We start from the raw sequence: 20533 nt of genomic DNA, 5'->3' as shown, positions 1-20533 counted from the left end.
GATGTATTTGGATTTTCATTTTTTAAATTTTTGCATATCTTTTACTGGTATTTGATTTATGGTTACTATTAGGTTTATATATAACATATTATGCATATAACTATTAAGTTGATGTTAGCTCTAAGTTTGGAAAATGCTTTATCTCTCCTATTCAGAACAATAGCCTTGGTGGATAGAGTATTCTTGGTTGCAGATTTTTTCTTTCAGCACTTCAAATATATCATTCCACTCTCTTCTGGCTTGCAGAGTTTCTGCTGAAAAATTGGTTGATGGGCCTATGTGGTTTCTCTTGTATGTAACTGTTTTCTTTTCTCGTTGCTTTTAAAAATCTCTCTTTGTCACTACTTTTTGCCATTTTAATTGCTATGTACCTTGGTGTGGGCCTTCTTGGGTTGATTTTGTTGGGGGCTCTCTGTGTCTCCTGGATCTGGATTTCTGTTTCCTTCACCAGTTTGGGAAGTTTTCAGCTATTATTTCTTCAAATAAATTTTCTGCTTCGTTTTCTCTTTCTTCTCCTTCTGGGATCCCTATAATGTCGATGTTATTATGCTTGATGGTATTTCTGAGTTCCCTAAGTCTGTTTCCATTTTTAATTATTACTTTTTCTCTCTCCTGTTCAGCTTGATTGCTTTCCATTACTCTGTCTTCCAGGTCACTGATCTGTTCATCCATTTCCTCTAGTCTACTATTCCATCTGGTGTATTTTTAATTTCAGTTACTGATTTCTTAATCATTGATTGTTTTTTTTTTTTTTTTTATGTTTTCAGTCTCTTTGTTGAGGGTGTCACTGAGGTCCTCTACTCTTTTCTCAAGTTCAGTGAGTATTTTTATGACCATTACTTCAAATTCTCTTTCAGGCATTTTACTTATCTCCATTTTGTTTAGTTCTCTTGCTGTTATTTTTTCCCTCTTCCTTCATTTGGCATATTTCTCTGTCTCTTCATTTTGTCTAACTCTCTGTGTCTGTTTCTATGTGAAATCAGCTATGTCTCCTGCTCTTGAAAGTAGGCGCCTGGGTGGCTCAGTTGGTTAAGCAACTGCCTTCAGCCCAGGTCATGATCCTCAAGTCCCGGGATCAAGTCCCACATCGAGTCTACTTCTCCCTCTGACCCTCCCTGCTCTCATGCTGTCTCTCTCTCTCACATAAATAAAATCTTTAAAAAAAAAACAAAAAAGAAAGTAGTGGCTTTATGAAGAACAGGTTCTGTAGTGCCCTGTAGTGCAGTGTCCTTTGTTCACCAGAACCTGGAGCTTCAGAGATGTCTCCTATGCATATTGCTTGCACCCCACTGTTGTGGCTGAGCCGCATTTACCTTCAGTTCATTTGTGTACCATGGCTCTCTTTGCCTCTTGTTGGCAGAGTTTGGTTCCTATGTTAGTGGGCCAATTTGGGGCTGCCTTGTTCTTGATGAGTCAGACCAGTCATTTTCCAGATATGTGGTAGCACGGAACTGTAGGGTGCTTTGCCTGTGTTTACCTCAGAAGCTTTTGTTGGTGGTGGGTGGGGCCCATAGTCAGACCAGATATCTGCCCCTCATTGCTGGACCTCAGTTAAACTGGTGTGTGTGGTTGTCTTCCTCTCTCCTTGTGCAGGAGTCACTTTGAAGTGGTCCTGGCACCTCTCAAGGCTGCTTGCATGGTACCAGGTTTGTGCACCACTTTGGATGGGCTCTGGCCAAGGACGTATTGGAGGAGGCAGGTCTGCAGGAGAAAGGAGGGGTGGTTTCTTGGTATTAGCCAGGTTTGTGTAGGTTTGCTGTGGGAGGGGCTGCCTGGAACCAGGCCTGGCTGGTGGGGGCATGTACTGAGGAGAACACAGGGGTGAGGTGCTCTCTTAGCAAGTTAGTTGGAGTTTGTTTGCGCTGGGCTATTTCCCCCAGGTGTCTGTGTGTCTAGGCTGGTGGGTGGGGTGGGGGCTGGAATGGTGCCTGATGGCTCCTTTGTTCCTGGAGAAGTCTTCAGGGATCCCTGCTCCTCCCTCACTTGCTCTGAGATTAGTAAACAACTCACCCCCCTGTCTACCCTACACGTTTTTCAGACTGCTCCTTCTGTGCTGTATCTCCATGGGGCTGTTTGTGGTGCTATCTCTTTAAGAGCAGGGGCACAGTTTCCTCTGCTCTCTCTGCTCTCCTAGAGCTGAGCCTGCTGAATTTTACAGTTCCAGGTGTTTACTCCACAGACTGTAACAACTTGTGAGATTAGGCCCACTGGTTTTCAAAATCCAAATGTAATGGAGGCCCGCATGTGGGCTCCTAGTGCTTGGGGCACCAGGCCTGAGGGTCCATTTTTTATCCCTCTCGGAGCCTGCGGTGTCCCTCCCTCATGTGGATAGTCCTGTGGTCCATTTAACTCCTGATGGCTTCTCTGCCCTTCCTACCTTCTTCACCGTGCCTCCCTCTCTACATTTAGCTGTGGAGAGTCTGTTCTGCAAGACTTCTGGTTATTTTCTTGGTTATTTACACTGATGTGGGTGTTATCTAGTTGTATTCATGGGATGGGATGAAGTTAGGTAGGATCTTCCTACTCTGCCATCTTCGCCGGAAGTTGTATCTATTTTTGTTTTGACTCAGCAGTTTCACCAGTAATGTCATTAACAGATGAATGGTTAAATAAGCTATAATGTATTTACACACTGGAATACTATTCAGCTGTATATATATATACATATATATATAAAGAGGATTTCTAAAGATAAATGGGAAGATTCTCTAGGCTTTTAGTGAACCATAAAGCAAGGCAGAACTGAATTACTTACCGTTTCTCTAATAGTGGAAGGAAAGTAATACTGTGTTGCAAAAAGAGTTTTTATTTTTTAGAAGGACAATAATAAACCATTTAAAGGGATTTTACCTATTGGGAATGTGTGGAGTGGGAAACAGGGTACTAGAAAAAGGGTCAGATCTAGATTTCTGTGTATATACTTCTTTATATTGTTTTTACTTTTGAATCATATGAATGGATTTCTTATATATATTACTAAAAGTTGACAAAACAAGAAAAAAAGTTGGAAATTCATGTGAAAAACTTTTGTAAACTGAAAAATATTATATAAGTGCTGGTTATTTATTTGAATTTCAGTTGTGATATAGAATCTGATACATGAAATATGGTTGGTTATGTGTCCAAGTTAAAATTTTTGATCCCCCAAGTCTCCCTTCCTCCCATCCATTTCCCCTTTCTGAACAATTTAGTCCTAAAACCATTAGGTAGGGCTGAACACTTACGTCAGGTGTTGGAGGCATGGTGGCCCAGAGCAGAGTGTTGGAGCTCAGGTAAGGTAAGGAGGGCATCTCCATAAGGTGCTGCTTGATACAGTATTGGATGGGGAGGATATCCATCTTGGCTGTCTGAGCCTGAGGAAAACGTCCATGCATGTGAGGGAGTGACAGGGGAAATGAAAAACTGGTTTCATATGAGGGAGTTGATTAAATAAATACATATGAAGGATAATGAGAGGCCTGTTTTTCTGAATGTTAGAAAGGAAGTTACAAATAAGGAAAAGGAGAAAACTAGAAGAACCCTGTGGTGTTGGATTGGAATTGGATTTATTGTGAACCTAAGTTTATATATATATATATATATATATGCATATATATGTACATATATATACACACACATATACACTCATATACATATATACATAAATATGATAAACGTAGATATAAACTTGTTTATGTGTGTGTTAAACACATATGTATACTCTTTAGCTCTATCTACTGAGAAAGCAGAGGAACAGTGAGTCCCCAACAAATGGGCATACCTAGCATCTAGATCTTATTGTCTAGATTCCATTTTCCACTAAAAGGAAAAAGGCTTCTTAGAGAAATGACTGGTCCTTGGGCTGAAGCAGGGAAGGAAAAGAATAAGCCTGGAACTTGTGATGAAAGCTTAAAAAATGGTGAGAACATGTCAAAGGAACATAGAAGCCAGCTTGAAGGGGTTGTCACTGGCTAAGTAGGGAAAACTCTAGCATAAAAACAAGTAATGATAGTAGCAAATTACAACCCATTGAATGAAATAGGAAACCATGAGTTTATATGATCTAAATAAATTGAAAGTTTGGTGAGAAACAGTATATTATGGCATATAAGTATAAGCAGCATATGAATTTCATAGTCCCCCCAACCAAAAATATTGTTAATGATAGAGGAGAAGAGCATTTGTTTACAGTGGAGATGCTTGGTAGGCACCACCTTAATCACTTGATACTGATCATCAGTGTCAAGAATATTATCATAAATGGGCATTGAGATCATATGCCACATGAAAAGTAGCTGTATTGTGGTTATGTAGAGAATGTCCTTGTTTGTAGGAAGTACACATTCAGGTATTGATACTTTAGGAGTTCATAGTGTATCAGGTAGTCAACTTACTCCCATTTAATTCAGAAAAAAAAATTCTTTGAACTAAACCTGCAGCTTGTTTGTGATTATGTGAAGATGGAAAAAAAAATAGTTAATAAAAATTATAATCTATAAAAAGCCAGGTTTTTTCCAGTGATGTTTATAACATTTTTTATGCATTCCTAGAACATATTTTTTGTGGGTTAAAAATAAAGTATGGCATGATTCCTTTAGGAATGAAAGTAAGATAAGGAAAAAAAACTGAATCCTTTTTGCTCTACAGTTGTGCTCATAGATGGCCTGTGTCTACCTGAGGGTTGCTGACTGTGCTCTGTCCCCTCACTAGACCATCTTCCACAGAAGTTGTTGCTGTTTGGATTCAGAAAAGCCATGACTTCAGAATGTGAGAGAGAAAAGACACTGAACAGCTGGGGAGTTGGTAGGGGAGAAGGGTGTGTGTGTGTGTGTGTGTTTGTAGTAAGAACTTTTATGTACACTTTTATGCACATGTTTATGCTTCAGTTTTGAAACTGATGTATGTTTGTCCCTTTCCTTCCTATGGCAAATTGCTTCATGATTCAGAGATTAGATATACAGAGTTCCCTCAGCCAGGAATATCTTTCTAGCCCTCCCATTCTTCTTTCACCTTTTTAACTCCTTTCCTTTTTTTTGTAGTCCCAGCTTCCTTGATCTCCCTAGACTAGGTTAAGTTCTCTCTTAGGCAGTTCACTTAAACATCATTGATCCTTAACCTCTTCATTTGTAATATGGGGATAATAGAGTTGTTGTGAGGTGTAAAGGAGTAGTGGCTTTATGTAAAATGGAATAGTACCTGAGCAGATAGTAAGTGCAATATGAGTTAGCTGTTGCTAACATGATAGGACATATTTGAAAAAATATATATATATTTATATATTATACATATATATACACATATTATACATATTTGTCTAGTTATTTGTTAAATCTCTCTTTCTCTCGTTAGTTCCATGAGGAAAGGAACTGTTTCATTCAACTTTGTTTCTTAGTTACTGGTCCACGTAATACTCACATACTTTTTTTAACTTATAAAATTGTGGTTTGCAACAGGCCCACTGAGTTTGGGTTTTTTCCCCCAGTTTTACTGAGAAATAATTGACATATATCACTCCATAGTTTTAAGATGTACAGCCTGATGGTTTAATTTACATATACTGTGAAGTGATTACCACCATACGTTCAGCTAACATTTATATTCTCATGTAGATAGAATAAAAAGAAAGGAAAAAATCTATTTATGATAAAAATTATTAGAATTTATTCTCTTAACTTTCATATATCATATAGCAGTGTTGTCTATAGTTATTCTCTTGTACATTATTACATCCCTTGTACTTATTTATCTTATTACTGGAAATTTGTTACCTTTTACCACCCCCTCCAATTCCCTTTCTCCCACCCTCCACTGCTGGTAACCACAAGTCTGAACAATATTTGTTTTTCCCTGACATTTCACTTAGCATAATGCCTTCAAGGTCTATCTTTGTTGTTGCAAATGGTAGGATTTCCTTGTTTTCTATGGCTGATATATATCTATATCTATATATAATAAACAGATATACTGAATATCATATATCTATCTATCTATCTATCTATCTATCTATCTATATATATCTATATCACAACTTCTTTATCCATTTATCCGTTGATGGAAACTTAGGTTCTTTCCATGTCTTGACTATTGTAAATAATGCTGCCATGAACATGGGGGGTGCAGATATATTTTTGACTTAGTGTTTTCATTTCCTTTGGATATGTATTCCCAAAAGTGGAATTGCTGCATTGTAATGTAGTTCCGAGTTTTAATTTTTGGAGGATCCTCCATGCTATTTTTCATAGTGGCTGTACCAATTTACAGTAATGCACAAAGCTTCCCTTTTTTTTTTTTTTTTGCCACATCCATGCCAGTATTTGTTGTCTCTTGATTTATTTATTTTTTTTATTTTTATTTTTTAAGATTTTATTTATTTGAGAGAGAGAGAATGAGTGAGAGAGAGCGCACACATGAGAGAGGGGAGGGTCAGAGGGAGAAGCAGACTCCCTGCTCAGCAGGGAGCCCGATGCGGGACTCGATCCCAGGACTCCAGGATCATGACCTGAGCTGAAGGCAGTCGCTTAACCAACTGAGCCACCCAGGCGTCCCTGTCTCTTGATTTATTGATGATGACCATTCTAATAGGCATGAAGTGGTAACTCACTGTGGTTTTAGTTTACATTTCCCTAATCACTAGTGATGTTGAGTATCTTTCATGTAAAGCTAGCTGGGTTTTGCCTTTAAGTATATTATAGACCTACTAGTTCTTGTAATCTTGGTGAAGTTACTTAACCTCTGTGGGCTTCAGGTTTCTTATCAGTTAAACTGGGTTATAATATCTACTGTCCTGAATATTACAGAAAATATGCTTGAAGGCCTATAATTTTGATGGTGATCATTAAGTAGAAATTTATTAAGATGTGGCCAAGAATATCAGTGCTAAAAATAATCAGTATTTTTAGTAAGTCTCTAAATGAAATAATACAAATGGAAATAACTAGTGAAGTTCCTGACTCCAGATTAGACATTCAGTTATTTCAGTAGGCATTCAGTTTTTCTTACTTCAGCTTTTTTCTATAGTATTGATAACTAAAAACCAGTAAGCATATGCTAGTTCTAGATGCTGTATAGGGCACTTTATATATTTATTTATTTATAAGTACATAATGAGATACACACACACACACACACCCCTTTCTCTTCATTAAATAGATAAGCTTAGAGAGGTCAAGTAACTTGCCAAGGAGCCAGGATTTAAATTCATGTCTATTTAGTTTTAAAGCCCTTGTTCTTTTTAGTTTATCATGCTCTTTACATTTTTGGAATTATCATGTGTTCTCTTTTACAATGCCTTTGGTGATGGTGGCAACTTGTAAAATAATTGGCCTTCAAAAATTGTGATTTCAGTCACATTACTTCTTCTGAAAACCTACTGAGGTCTTTTACAGGGAAGAGTTACATACTGGTAAATGTGATAAAGCACCAGAATACTTTTAGGAGTATCAAAGTCCTTGGTGGATTGCAACTTTGGTAGTTGTGGGCAGTGAAAGCTCTAGAACCTGTGGGGAAATTAGGAGGAAAGCAAGAGCATAGAGAAAAAGAAATAGAAATATATGATTCTTTCATACTACACCACTGTACAGCCTTCTGGTCCTAAACTCAGCTGTTATTAAAAATTTAACTGTTCAATACATGAATACATTCTCATTTCAAAATAATAAACATAAGTTCATATATGTAGAGACACACACATTTAGTAAAATACAAAACCTTCATTTTTATTTCTCCCATCCCTACATCTCTCCATGAAAGTTTTTTTCACAAAAATATGTTAATGTTACTTAATGAAAAAAGTTTTTTTCATAAAAATATGTTATTTAATGTTAATCTGTAATGTGTGTATTGTTATATTTAAGTGAGTTAATATTTTAAAGTTTCTCCATTTTAATTTCTTATATGGGAGAATATTGATAGATATAACACACAAACAAAAGGCCTAAAAGGGGGTTTGAGATCAAATAATTTGAAAACTGCTGTAATATATTATGTCACTAGTAATGAACATTGTTGTAGACCATAATGATAAGAAAAATTCCATGATTTGATAACCTTGGTGAGAAAAGCACAATACAAACTCCACAAGAATGGAAAACAGTACTGGAGAAAATGCAGTAAAATGCAAATCATTTTACCAAGGTTATATTACTTTGAATTATCTCATACTTGGTTTTTTCAAAGGTTTTTATACTATAATTAAACTTGTATATGATGAAAAGTCTTCTATTAATATGAATGGGCATAATATCTCTATTTCAGAAACTCTGTAGTGATGCTCAAGTAAAAGTCTTTGGGAAATGCTGCCAACTGAAACCTGGAGGAGACAGTTCTTCCTCACTGGATAGTTCTGTGACTTCATCTTCTGATGTAAAAGACCAGTGTTCGAAGTACCAAGTAAGATCATTGATGTCATTTATTTATTCATTCATTCACTCACAACTACTTTTGAGTACCTACAATGTGTTATGCACTATCCTAGGGACTGGGGATATAGCAGGAACTAGTCCTTAACTTTCTGGGGAGGCAGGTAATTAAATAAGTAAGTTTATGCATTTTGATAAATCTTAGGAAGTTCAGAAACTGGGCATACGTAGCAAGGGGTAGTTTCTCCCTTTTATTTCCCAATTCAGATTTTTTGGGCTACCAGAATAATTCATTTTAGATACTTATAAATTATTGAAATATGAATATAAATATAAACTAATAATACAGTTTGGCTGTAGTATGAAATTGTAGTATGATTGGAAGCATACACATGCAGAAATGGACATTTATATACTTCAGAAGTAATCTGACTCTTTTAAAATACAAAGTTAAACAAATTAGTACCTAATGGGAACTTATGTATAAACTTGTTGTATTTTACATAAGATTAAATGCTTGGCTTCATACCAAGTGAATGTCATCTATGTGAATTTATTTGTGTCATCCAAGTTTGCATGAATGAATCACAAGTATTTTATATTTAGCAATATCAACATGGAATTCTGGGTCTTTAAATTATTTGTAATTAGTAATTGTGTTTGGATGGGAAGTGACCCTTCTTCATGTCAATGTGACAGTGTATATGAAAGAGCTCTGAAGTGTTTAAAATCCAGATACTAGGAGGTACTATATAGTTGCCCCAGGGGTCTTCCCCTGTTTTTCCTCCAGCTTAAGCATGATACCTTAGTAAGTTCCTAATAGTGTTATGCTATGTGACATCATCATACTTATACCATGTTGGGTGTTTGCTGATTTGATGAATTGTGTAAACTTGCATATCTGCCTGATACAATGCAGTTAAAAATCATTATTAGCCCTTGGATCCAGATTGCAGAAACCCTGAAGCATTGAGTGATTGCACCCTCATGTTGCATCAAGATCCCTAGAGATTTTCTTTTTTTAAAGTTCATATTCCCAGGCTATGTGCCCAGATATTCTGATATAGGCTCAGTATGGTCCTGGAAATCTGCTTTTTTAGCAAGAGACATTGAATTATTGTAGCATATAGTTCACTACACTTGATAAATGTGATTTTCGGTAACTAGAACATTATTTTTGGTCTACACAGATTATTACAGATTAAAAGCTTCTAGCAATAGGTACTTAAAAAATTGACCTTTTAAATAAAGGCCTATTTAAAAAAAGCGTGAAAGATAATAGCACTTTTTAAATTATAACCTTTATTATAGATTATGTTTCATAAAAATATATAACATGCCAGTGACATTCATGATAACTATTTGGTATGTATTAGAGCAGGCAAAGATAACCTTTACTGGCAAACTATATGGTCTAATGAAATTTAAACATGAATTTATTTTTACTATATTTTGCTTTCTGAGGACTCTTTTCCAGTTTTAGTAGTAAAATCTGTAAATGCTTTGATATTTGAATTCATAATAGTTTTGAAGATAGGCATTGATCTTAAAAAAAAAAAAACTTCGCACTTGATCATTAAAAGAATTATTCTCTCTGTTCCTAAAATGTTGTTTTTAGTACCCAAACCTTTGTGTTTTGAAATAAAAATTTTTTCTTAATCAGATCCCTAGATGAGTTATTTTAGTAAGCAGGTATATCGGAAGTGATTTTTTTCTTAAACATTGGCTTTGTGTCTTTATTAAAACAAAATTAAGACTATAATACCTAAGAGAGAAAAAATAATATGTAAATGAATATATATTAAAAAAACTAATACAAAATAGTTATATATAATGAAATAGATTGCTATTTGAAGATGCTTTTTTAAGAAAGCTAGCAATGTAAATATATAGATTTTTTAAAAACCCAGATGGGCATTAAATAAGCAGAAGAGTAGAAGAATCACATAAAAATAAAAATAGTGTGCAGATATATTCCCTGGCCTCCACATGTAAAATGGGGCTCTTCAACACTTTGTTATCATCAGAAGAGTCTTTTAAATATTTTTTAAAACTCCTAATTTTTTATTTTTTATGATGGAATGGCTTAGTGAAATTTGTGAATAATAATCAGTTATTATTTTAGATAGTTATTTAGGTCCTCTTCCTCATCACTTGTTTTATTATATAACTGTGTAAGTTAGGAATTGCATTATTCCTAGGGATTATTTTGTTCACGTGACAAGTCTGAAAGGCCATCTAGGTATGGTACATGGGTTTCAAGATGGCTTTACAAACCAAGGCATCCTTATCTTTCTACTTAGCTAGAGTTAATGTGTAATTATTGCCTTGTGGTCCTAATATGGCATCTCCATTTCCAGTGACTTCCATTTATATCTCATTGACCAGGCCTTTGTTGAATGCATATAAATGCATAAGTTGTGAAAGTGCTATTCCAGCCATTAGTTTAACCTTTTGGATGTAGAAACCAACTCACAAATTGTCTACAAGGGAGGCTGTGAAATGCATTTTGAAGGGGGGGGGGTACACATTGCCGCCCTGAAACAAATTAGACTTCAAAAGTAAAGAATAAGATATTTTGTGGGTAATTAGTGATATTTACCACAGTATCTAATTAGTAACCAAATGGATGAGTTCAATTTTACTTTTTTTCTGACTCCTATGATGACAGAGACATTTAAAGAATAATGGAAAGGAATAACTTTTAATTGGAGTTCTTTGAGAGCAAGACATTGTAATGTTTTAAGTAAGTCCTTTTAAAAAATACAAAATAGATATAAATTACCATGTTTATAGATACCTCTTTTGCACAGTAGGAGTGGTAAAAACTGTTCTGTATGTTTAGTGAATTCTATTTCTTACTTTCTGCCCTGGAGAAACATTGCATATGCAAAAGATGTGATTAACAGTGTTCATTTAAGCATTAAGTATTATAAAAACCTGGAATTAACCTAAATGTCCAGCAGTAAGGTGAACTGTGGTATTTTCATACAGTAGAATACTATGCAGCTCTTCAGAAGGAGTCTTTGTATAACAATATGGTTAGATCTGTAACACATTGTGAAATGAAGAAAATCAAGCTATAGAACAGTGTATACAATGTAGAGTCACTTTTTAAAAAAGTATGTAGAATAAGTGTAGCAAAGGAATTTTCAGTAAAATTCAATATTTGAAATAGGTTTTAAATTCTGCAGTTTTATTAACGTTATGGTTATTTTTTAGGGTTCTCGGTGCTCTTCTGATGCCAATATGCTTGGAGAGATGATGTTTGGCTCAGTAGCAATGAGCTATAAAGGTTCTACCTTAAAAATTCATCAGATCCGGTGAGGGTTTTTCTGATTTTTCATAATCCATTTTAGAACATGTAATTTTTGAAGGTGGGAGAATTTCCTGTAGTCTTCACACAGATTGAGCATGTCAGATTTATGGTGTTTTATGGGTTTCATGCTACTTCATGACTGTTGTAACTATGCAATGATATCTTTGTGATTTATACCTTTTTTGGTGGGGGGGATGGGAACAGGGAGAGGGAGAGAGAGAATCTTTTTTTTTTAAGATTTTATTTATTTATTTGACAGAGAGAGACACCGCGAGAGAGGGAACACAAGCAGGGGGAGTGGGAGGAGGGAGAAGCAAGCTTCCCGCCGAGCAGGGAGCCCGATGCGGGGCTTGATCCCAGGACCCTGGGACCATGACCTGAGCTGAAGGCAGACGCTTAACCGACTGAGCCACCCAGGCGCCCCTGGGAGAGAGAGAATCTCAAGCAGGCTCCATGCACAGCATGCAGCCTGACATGGGGCTTGATCTCGCAACCCTGAGACCATGACCTGAGCCAAAGTCAAGAGTCCAACACTTAACCAACTAAGCCACCCAGGCGCCCATATACATTTTTATTTGTAATAAATTGAGAAGTTCTTTATGTTTTAGTTTTGATCTCTGTCTCTGTCCCTTTCTTTTTCTTCATAGTTCCCCTCCACAACTTATGCTCAGCAAAGTTTTTACTGCACGGACCGGCAGCAGTATCTGTGGAAGTCTCAATACGTAAGTGATTATGAATGCTGGGAGAAATGGATTATTTAGGATGTGCAAAGTGTGAAAACTAACAGACTGTTCTTAGGGTTGCAGCTTAAATTGAGATTTTCTTCCTGAAGTTTGAAAGTTTATGGAGGTCAGACTTTTTTCTTCTAGCTTTATTGAGATATAATTGACATCCAACATTGTGTAAATTTAATGTGTACAACACATTTATTTGATACATTTATATATTACAAAATGATTACCACCATAGTATTAGCTAACACCTCCATCCTGTCAAAATTACCATTTCTTTTTTGTGGTGAGAACACTTAAGGTTTACTCTCTTAGCAACTTTCAAGTATATGAAATAACAGTATTATTAGCTATAGTCAGCATGCTATACATTAGATCTCAGAACTTAATAATCCTATAATTGATGTTTGTACCCTTTGACTGTTATCTATAACCCCATTTCCCCCATTCTCAACCCCTGGTAACCATCACCCTGGTTTCTGTTTCTTTGTGTTCAGTTTTTTTATTGCACAGGTAAGTGATACTATACAGTGTTTGTCTCTCTTTGTCTGACTTATTTCAGTTAGCATAATGCCCTTAAGGTTCATTCAGATTGTCGCAAATGGCAGGATTCCCTTTTCTCATGGTCAAATAATATTCTTCTGTGTGTGTGTGTGTGTCTTTGTGTGTGTGTGACATTTTATCCATTCATCTGATGATAGACACTCAGTTTGTCTCCATTTATGGATGGTCGTCACTAATGCCACAGTGAACACCTGAGTGCATATATCTCTGAGATCCTCATTTTAGTTCCTTTGGATATATATCCAAAAGTGGGATTCCTGGATCATATGGTAGTTCTATTTTTAATTTTTTGAAGAACTTCATACTGTTTTCACAGTGGCTGCCTCAATTTACATTTCCACCAGCAGTGCACAAGGGTTCCCTTTTCTCAATACCCTGTCCACCACTTGTTAATCTCTTGTCTTTTTGATGTTAGCTATTATAAAAGGTGAGAGGTGATACCTTGTTATGGTTTGATTTGCATTTCCCTGATGATTAGTGACATTGAGCACCTCTTCATGTACCTCTTAGCCATTTGCATGTCTTCTTTGGAAAATTGTCTATTCAATTCTTCTGAATATTCAGAGGAAGTATTAATTTTTTAGTTAGGTTGTTTTTTGCTATTGATTTGTATGAATTACTTATATATTTTGGATATTAACCCTTTATCAGATAAAGGATTTGCAAATATTTTTTACCATTCCATAGTTTGCCTTTTAATTTTATCAGTTGTTTATTTGCTGTGTAGAGGCTTTTTAGTGTGATGTATTCCCATTTACATATTTTTGCTTTTGTTGCTTGTGCTGTTCGTGTCATATCTAGGAAACTGCTGCTATGACCATTGTCAAGGAGCTTTTTAAACCCTATGGTTTCTTCTAGGAGATTTGCAGTTTTGGGGTCTTTTGTTTATATCTTTAATCAATTTTGAGTTCATTTTTGTGAGTGGTGTAAGATAGGGTTCTAATTTCATTCATCTGCATGTGGTTATCCAGTTTTCCCATCATCATTTATTGAAGGCACTATCCTTTCCCAGTTAAATGTCCCTTATCAAATATTAGTTGACTGTATATACAGGGTTTTTTTCTGGGCTCTTGAATTCTGTTCCATTGGTTTGTGTGTCTATTTTTATGCCAGTACTATACTGTTTGATTATGTTAGCGTTGTAGCATAGTTTTTCTTAGGATTGCTTTGGCTACTAACGGTCTTTTGTAGCTCTGTACAAATTTTAGGATTGTTCTCTTATTTCTTGGAGAAATGCCATTGGAATTTTGATAAGACTTGCATTGAATCTATGGATGACTTTGGGTATTATGGACATTTTAACAATATTTGTTCTTCCAACCTACTTTTTGAGGGTTTTTTTTTTTCATGGAAAGATGTTGTATTTTGTCATATGCTTTTTCTCTCTTTCTCTTCCTTTCTTTCTCTTTCTTTCTTTTAAAGATTTTTATTTATTTGAGAGAGAGAGAGACAGAGATAGTGACAGAGAGCACGAGTGGGGAGGAGAGGGGAGAAGCAGGCTCCCCGCAGAGCAGGGAACCCAATGCAGGGCTCCTTCCCAGGACCCCAGGGTCATGGCCTGAGCTGAAGGCAGACACTTAACCAACTGAGCCACCTAGGCACCCCAGTCATATGATTTTTCTGCATCTGTTGACATAATCATGTGATTTTTATCTTTTATTCTTTTAATGTGGTAATTCTCATTTATTGCTTTGTGTATATTGAAGCATCCTTGCAGTCCACTGATAAAATCCCACTTGATCATATTGAATGATCTTCTAATGTTCTGTTGAATTTGGTTTGCTAGTATTTTGTGGAGAACTTTTGCATTTATAATATTCAGGAGAAGTGATCTGTAATTTTCTTATAATGTCCTTATCTGGCCTTGGTGTCAGGGTAATGCTGGCCTTGTAAGATGAGTTTGGGATTGTTCCTTCTTTGATTTTTGGAACAATTTGAGTAGAATTGGCATTAATTCTTCTTTACATGTTTGGTAGAATTTACCAAGGAAACCATGTGGTCCCCTTGGCTTTTCTGTGTTGGGAGGTTTTTGATTAATGATTCATTTTCCGTACTCATTATTAGTCTGTTCAGATTTTTTATTTCTTCATGATTCATTCTTGGTAGGTTGTATGTTTCTAGGAATTTATCCATTTCTTTTTTTTTTTTTTTTTTTTTTTTTTTTTTGTGAGAGAGAATGAGAGACAGAGAGCACGAGAGGGAGGAGGGTCAGAGGGAGAAGCAGACTCCCTGCCGAGCAGGGAGCCCGATGCGGGACTCGATCCCGGGACTCCAGGATCATGACCTGAGCCGAAGGCAGTCGCTCAACCGACTGAGCCACCCAGGCGCCCGGAATTTATCCATTTCTTATAGGTTATCTGTTTTGTTGGTGTGTAACTGTTTATAGTGGTCTCGTGATCCTTTTTATTTGTATGGTATCAGATGTAATGTCTCTTTCGTTTTTGATTTCATTTATTCGAGTCTTCTCTTTTTTTTTCTGAGTTAGCTAAAGGTTTGTTGATTTTGTCTCCTCAGAAAACCAGCTCTTAGTTTTATCGATCTTCAATGTTATTTTTCTTTTTTCTATTTGATTTATTCTCCCATTGATCATTTCCTTCCTTCCTAACTAACTGTGGGCTTTGTTTTTTTCCTCATTTTTTGAGGTATAATTCAACGTCATTTATTTGAGATCTTTTTGGCTTCTTACTGTAGACATTTATTGCTATCACCTCCCTCTTTGAACTGCTTTTGTAACATCTCACAGGTTTTGATATGCTGTGCTTCCATTTTTATTTGTTTCAAGGTATTTCTTGATTTGCCTTTTGATTTCTTCTTTGACTCATTGGTTGTTCAGGGTCATGTTGTTTAATCTCCACATATTTGTGAACTGTCCAGCTTTCCTTTTGTTACTGATTTTTAGTATTATACCATTCTGGTCAGAAAAGGTACTTGGTATGATTTCAGCCTTCTTAAATTTACTAAAACTTGTTTTGTGACCTATCATGTGATCTGTATTAGAAAATGTTCCATGTCCACTTGAGAAGAATGGTATTCTGCTACTCTTGGATATATCTATATATGGATTTATCTGTTAGTTCCATTTGGCGTAAGGTATGGTTCAAGTCCAACATTTCTTTGTTGACTTTCTGTCTGGATGATCTGTTCATTGTCGAAAGTAGAATGTTAAAGTCCTTTACTAATTACTGCATTGTTGTCTCTTTAGATATGTCAGTGTTTGCTTAATATGTTTAGGTGCTCTGATGTTGAGTGCATTTGTATTTATGATTGTTACATGCTATGTCTTCTTGATGAATTGCTCCTCGTATTATATGACCATATTTCTCTCTTGTTACTGTTTTTGGCTTGAAGTCTATTTTTTCTAAGTATAGCTTTCTCTGCTCTTTTTTTATTTCCATTTACATGGATTATCTTTTTCTGTTCCTTCACATTGAGCCTATATGTATCCTTAAAGCTGAACTGAGTCTCTTGTAGGCAGCATATTGTTGGGTGTTATTTTTTTTTAATTCATTCAGCTGCTCTCTGTATGGAGTCCAGATTACTTCTCATTTGAGTTTAGTTGAAGAATAGGAAATGTGCTTTCTCTTTCTCTAATTTGCTCCTAGAAGCTATATCTGGAAGTAAAATGTTGACGACATTCCCATGTTAGGATGAGATACTGATTTTCCATTTTGTATGCCATGCTGAGTTAGCATCTGTATATTGTGCTCTTCAGTTTTCAGATCCCTTGCAGAATTAAGTCTGCAATCAGGAGTGGCCTAGGTCACCCATGGTAGGGCACAAGATTACCACAAGGTGTTAATGCCAAGATTAGAAAAGTGAAGCTGAAACAAGGGCAGGCCTGATATTAGAATCATGGGCTACATGCAGAACTTAGTAAATGAAGGACTAGGGTTAGGGTGAGGTGTTAGTGGATTCCAGTGATGGACTTCAGGGCCCAGATCAGAACTCTGGCTAGCCAGAATCTGTGGGGTTACAAAGTCAAAAGCAGCAGGAGAGGTAGCAAGGAGGCTACTCAAAACTAGAAAAATTCTCAAGGGTTCCATTAATTGTAAATGCTCCAAAAAGACCTATCAGGGGTTTTATTAGCTAAGGTTCTAATACTTATAGCTCTTTATTAACTTTTCTTTTAGGAAGGAAGGAAAGGGGAGAGATATTTTTTCACAGGATTATGGATGCTTAAAAAATACTGATGTTAAAAGTGCTAATTTTCAAGAGTTTAACACTAAAGTAGAAATTAGAGATCCTGCTTTGGAATCTCTGATTCTAGCTCTGATCCTCTCAGTTTCTTCATCTTTTCTAATTTTTTACTGATGGTTTTTAAAATCCCTAGGAAGATACTTTGTACTAAAAGCATAAAGTAATTTTATTTTTGTTATTTTGAATAATTTACTAACAGGAGTGATATAGTTCATTTATAATGTGTGAACTAATGATACGTTGATTTTTTTTCTTGTCTTTTTTTTTTTTTTTTCTTCTTTTCCTGCCAGAAGTTTAGAAAATAATTTCAGGTCTAAAATATGAGGGAAAGCCTTTACAATTTAAATTAGAGTCAGTAACCTTTTTCTGTAAAGTTCTAAATAGTAAATAATTTTGGCTTTGTGGGCCATGCAGTATGTCTGGTTTGTCAGCTCTACCAATGTAGCATTAAAGCAGCCATATACAGTACATACATGGCTGTATACATAGCATGGCTGTTTTCCAATAAAACTTTATTTATAAAAACAGGCAGCAGGCTGGATTTAGTCCTCAGGGGTTGCCAACCCCTGATTCAATGCTATAAACTAAGAAGAATACTTAAAACTTAAAAAAAAACAGTTTTATACTTAAAATTTCATTGAGATATGCAAAGAATTGCCATCAAGAGCATAAAATGAATTTGCAATTTATTGTTTCTTTTCCCCCTTTAGGCTGCAAGACAGTCTTGAATTCATCAATCAGGACAACAGTACATTAAAGGCTGATAATAACACAGTTATGAATGGACTACTTGGAAATATAGGTAAATGGTTCTCTTGGTTTTACAAGTTTTATATAGGTTAACAGTATAACAAGAATTTGCAGTTCTTTCTTAATAATGTAGATCTTTTAATAAGACCACAGAGTTTCACATACTAGAAGTGGAAAAGGAATTTAAATTGGAAGTATGTATAACATTTGTATTATTTGAAAAACATACTTTTTGTATATTTGAACATAATATTTATTTTATATGTGAAAAAAAACTGCTGAAGATATATCTGGTTTGTTTCTTGTTTATAACTTTGATGCATCTTTGAAAGGCACTGTCATTGATACAAAAAGTCCTTACCAGCTTTTTTTAATATTTCAGCTGAAGAAGACTGGTATTACACTTTCTCCCTTCTCTCTTCCCTAACCATAAAAATAATTTTAAAATGGTGTTCATTTTTGTGACCTGAATTCAGATAGATGAGCAGATATTCAAATTTGATATACGTTTAAAGATTTATTAAAATAACAGCTTAGTTAGTAATTTGGATAGTTGATTGTTGTTATTATTTAAGTTCAACATTTTGAAGTGACAAACTGTTCCTAAAATTTCTAGTCATTTGTTTTACCCTACAAAGCTAAACTAAATTGATGCTGGTCATATTCCTGGTACATAAATAACTAACATGCCAGAACGTGGACAGCAATTAGACTAGGATAAATACTTCTCTTTTTCTTTATTCAGTGAGAATTTTTATTTCAAATTGATTTTAATAAATATTAGTTATATATATAAGCAGGAAACAGTTTTTCTTCCAACTTGAACCATATTGCATTCTATTATTTTTTATAATTTATGTTCATTCAAACGAACAACCATTTATTCAGCAAGGGGTATGGGCTAGTTACAGTGTCAGGCATGTACTTTAGAAAGTTTGCATATTTTGGGGAGCCTGGGTGGCTCAGTTGGTTAAGCGTCCAGCTCTTGATTTTGGCTCAGGTCAGGATCTCAGGGTTGTGAGATGAAGCCCCGTGTCGGGCTTTGTGCTCAGTGGTGAGTCTGCTTGAGATTCTCTCTGCCCCTCCCCCTGCTCTCATGCTCTTCCTCTCTCTCTCAAAATAAGTCTTTTTAAAAAAGAAAGTTTGTACATTTTTTAGAAAAATAGTACTGCTTTTTCATAACTCAAATGATTAGTTATTTCATTGTTTTTTTTTAAAGATTTTATTTATTTATTCATGAGAGACAGAGAGAGAGAGAGGCAGAGGGAGAAGCAGGCTCCCAAGGAGCAGAGAGCCCGATGCAGGACTCGATCCCAGGACCCTGGGATCATGACCTGAGCCGAAGGCAGATGCTTAACCATCTGAGCCACCAGGCGCCCCTATTTCATTGGTTTTAATAAAGTAAAAATGTGACAAGGAGATAACTGAATCTTTTTTCTTTGTAATTTGATACTTTCCAAAGCTCAAGAGGTTAATTAAAAGCTATTTATTTTAGTAATACAAATCCATTATCACTTAAAATAGTAAATTACCTTATGGATACTAAATACACTCATCTTCTCTGTTTTAATACAGGATAGGAAATTAATCCATTACAAAAGTGTAGACTTTAAATAATGAGTGGCTTTTACTTTCACGTTTGTAATTGTGAATCAAGGATATTTGAGTACCATTTCTTATTTTCTTTACATTTCCAGTTAATCAGCAAATATTTCTCAAGCACCTCTTCTATGCTAAGCACTCTGCTAGTCCCTGAGGGTGCAGTGGCGAAGCAGACAACTTCCTGCCTCAACGGTGGGAATCACACAAGTAATACAGTAGTTAGTGGGAATCACACAAGTAATACAAAGAGTGCAGTTAATTCTTGGACATGCTAAAGAGCATGGTGTGATAGAAATGAGGAAGAGTACCTAATCCAGTCCTGGAGAGTCCCAGACTTTCTTGAAGAAGTGAAGCCTAACCTGGAAGGATTAGCCCTGTGTTTGGGCACAGAAATATTCTAGGAAAAAGCAGTAGTGTGTACACAGACCTAGGAGCAAGAGATGATAGCATGAGGAAAGAAAGTGAATAAATCCCCTTCTTTGATGGAGCAAAGAATAGGAGTAAAGAGAGTTAAAAGAAATAAAAAAGTGAGTAGGAAGTTGATGAGAAAGGGTGCTTTGGGCTGTAGTGAGGAATTTGAACTTAGGCTTTAAGCAGTTGGATAGTAGTGAGGGTGTGTTAGTTTGGGTTCTCTACCTGTTTTTTAACAGGTGCAAGACACGATTAAACATGCAAGGATAATATTAGGAAAAATGACAATGTAAGAGAAAATGAGGAGGGAGCTGGGAAAGGTCAAGAGAGCCCTCAGATTGTGATGCAAGTCTGACCCCAAATGAAAGAAGATTGAATGGAAGTGTCCTATCCTACCAAGTATTTAAGTCAAAGTTCATTGCTAATGTGTTGCCAAAATGTGTCTGCCTTACTATGTCTGCTGTGATCAGTCCCTGGCTAGGAACAGCCTTTGGGATATGTGGCCTTGCACAGACATCACAACAGATGTCAGAACACATCAGCTTGGGGTACTTAGTCAATTATACTCCTTATAGCTGGAGATCTTTGCGGTGCATTCTGAAGGTGACCACAGAGGAGTTGTC

The 20533-nt window shown here is 35.8% G+C and overlaps 1 protein-coding gene across 4 annotated transcripts in view; it reads left to right on the top strand.

Annotated features, from left to right (window-relative positions):
• Nucleotides 1–20533, top strand: part of FNIP1 (folliculin interacting protein 1) — a 151507-nt gene that overhangs the window by 73984 nt on the left and 56990 nt on the right. For all 4 annotated transcript variants that reach the window (XR_010412994.1, XM_045892155.3, XM_045892141.3 and 1 more), the window contains exons 3-6: nt 8233–8367; nt 11559–11659; nt 12303–12377; nt 17858–17949. Coding sequence is in view for 3 of the 4 variants with exons in the window: in XM_045892155.3 (XP_045748111.1) it covers nt 8233–8367; nt 11559–11659; nt 12303–12377; nt 17858–17949 (403 nt within the window). In the remaining variant the exon portion in view is untranslated. The remainder of the gene's footprint in view (nt 1–8232; nt 8368–11558; nt 11660–12302; nt 12378–17857; nt 17950–20533) is intronic.

The sequence above is a fragment of the Mirounga angustirostris genome, unplaced genomic scaffold, assembly GCF_029215605.1.
Source record: "Mirounga angustirostris isolate CCGP_5_RB_7025 unplaced genomic scaffold, mMirAng1.0.hap1 SCAF_7, whole genome shotgun sequence".
Classification (NCBI taxonomy): Eukaryota; Metazoa; Chordata; class Mammalia; order Carnivora; family Phocidae; genus Mirounga; species Mirounga angustirostris.
Note: the sequence above shows the minus strand (reverse complement) of the source record. Positions and strands in the feature narration are given on the sequence as shown.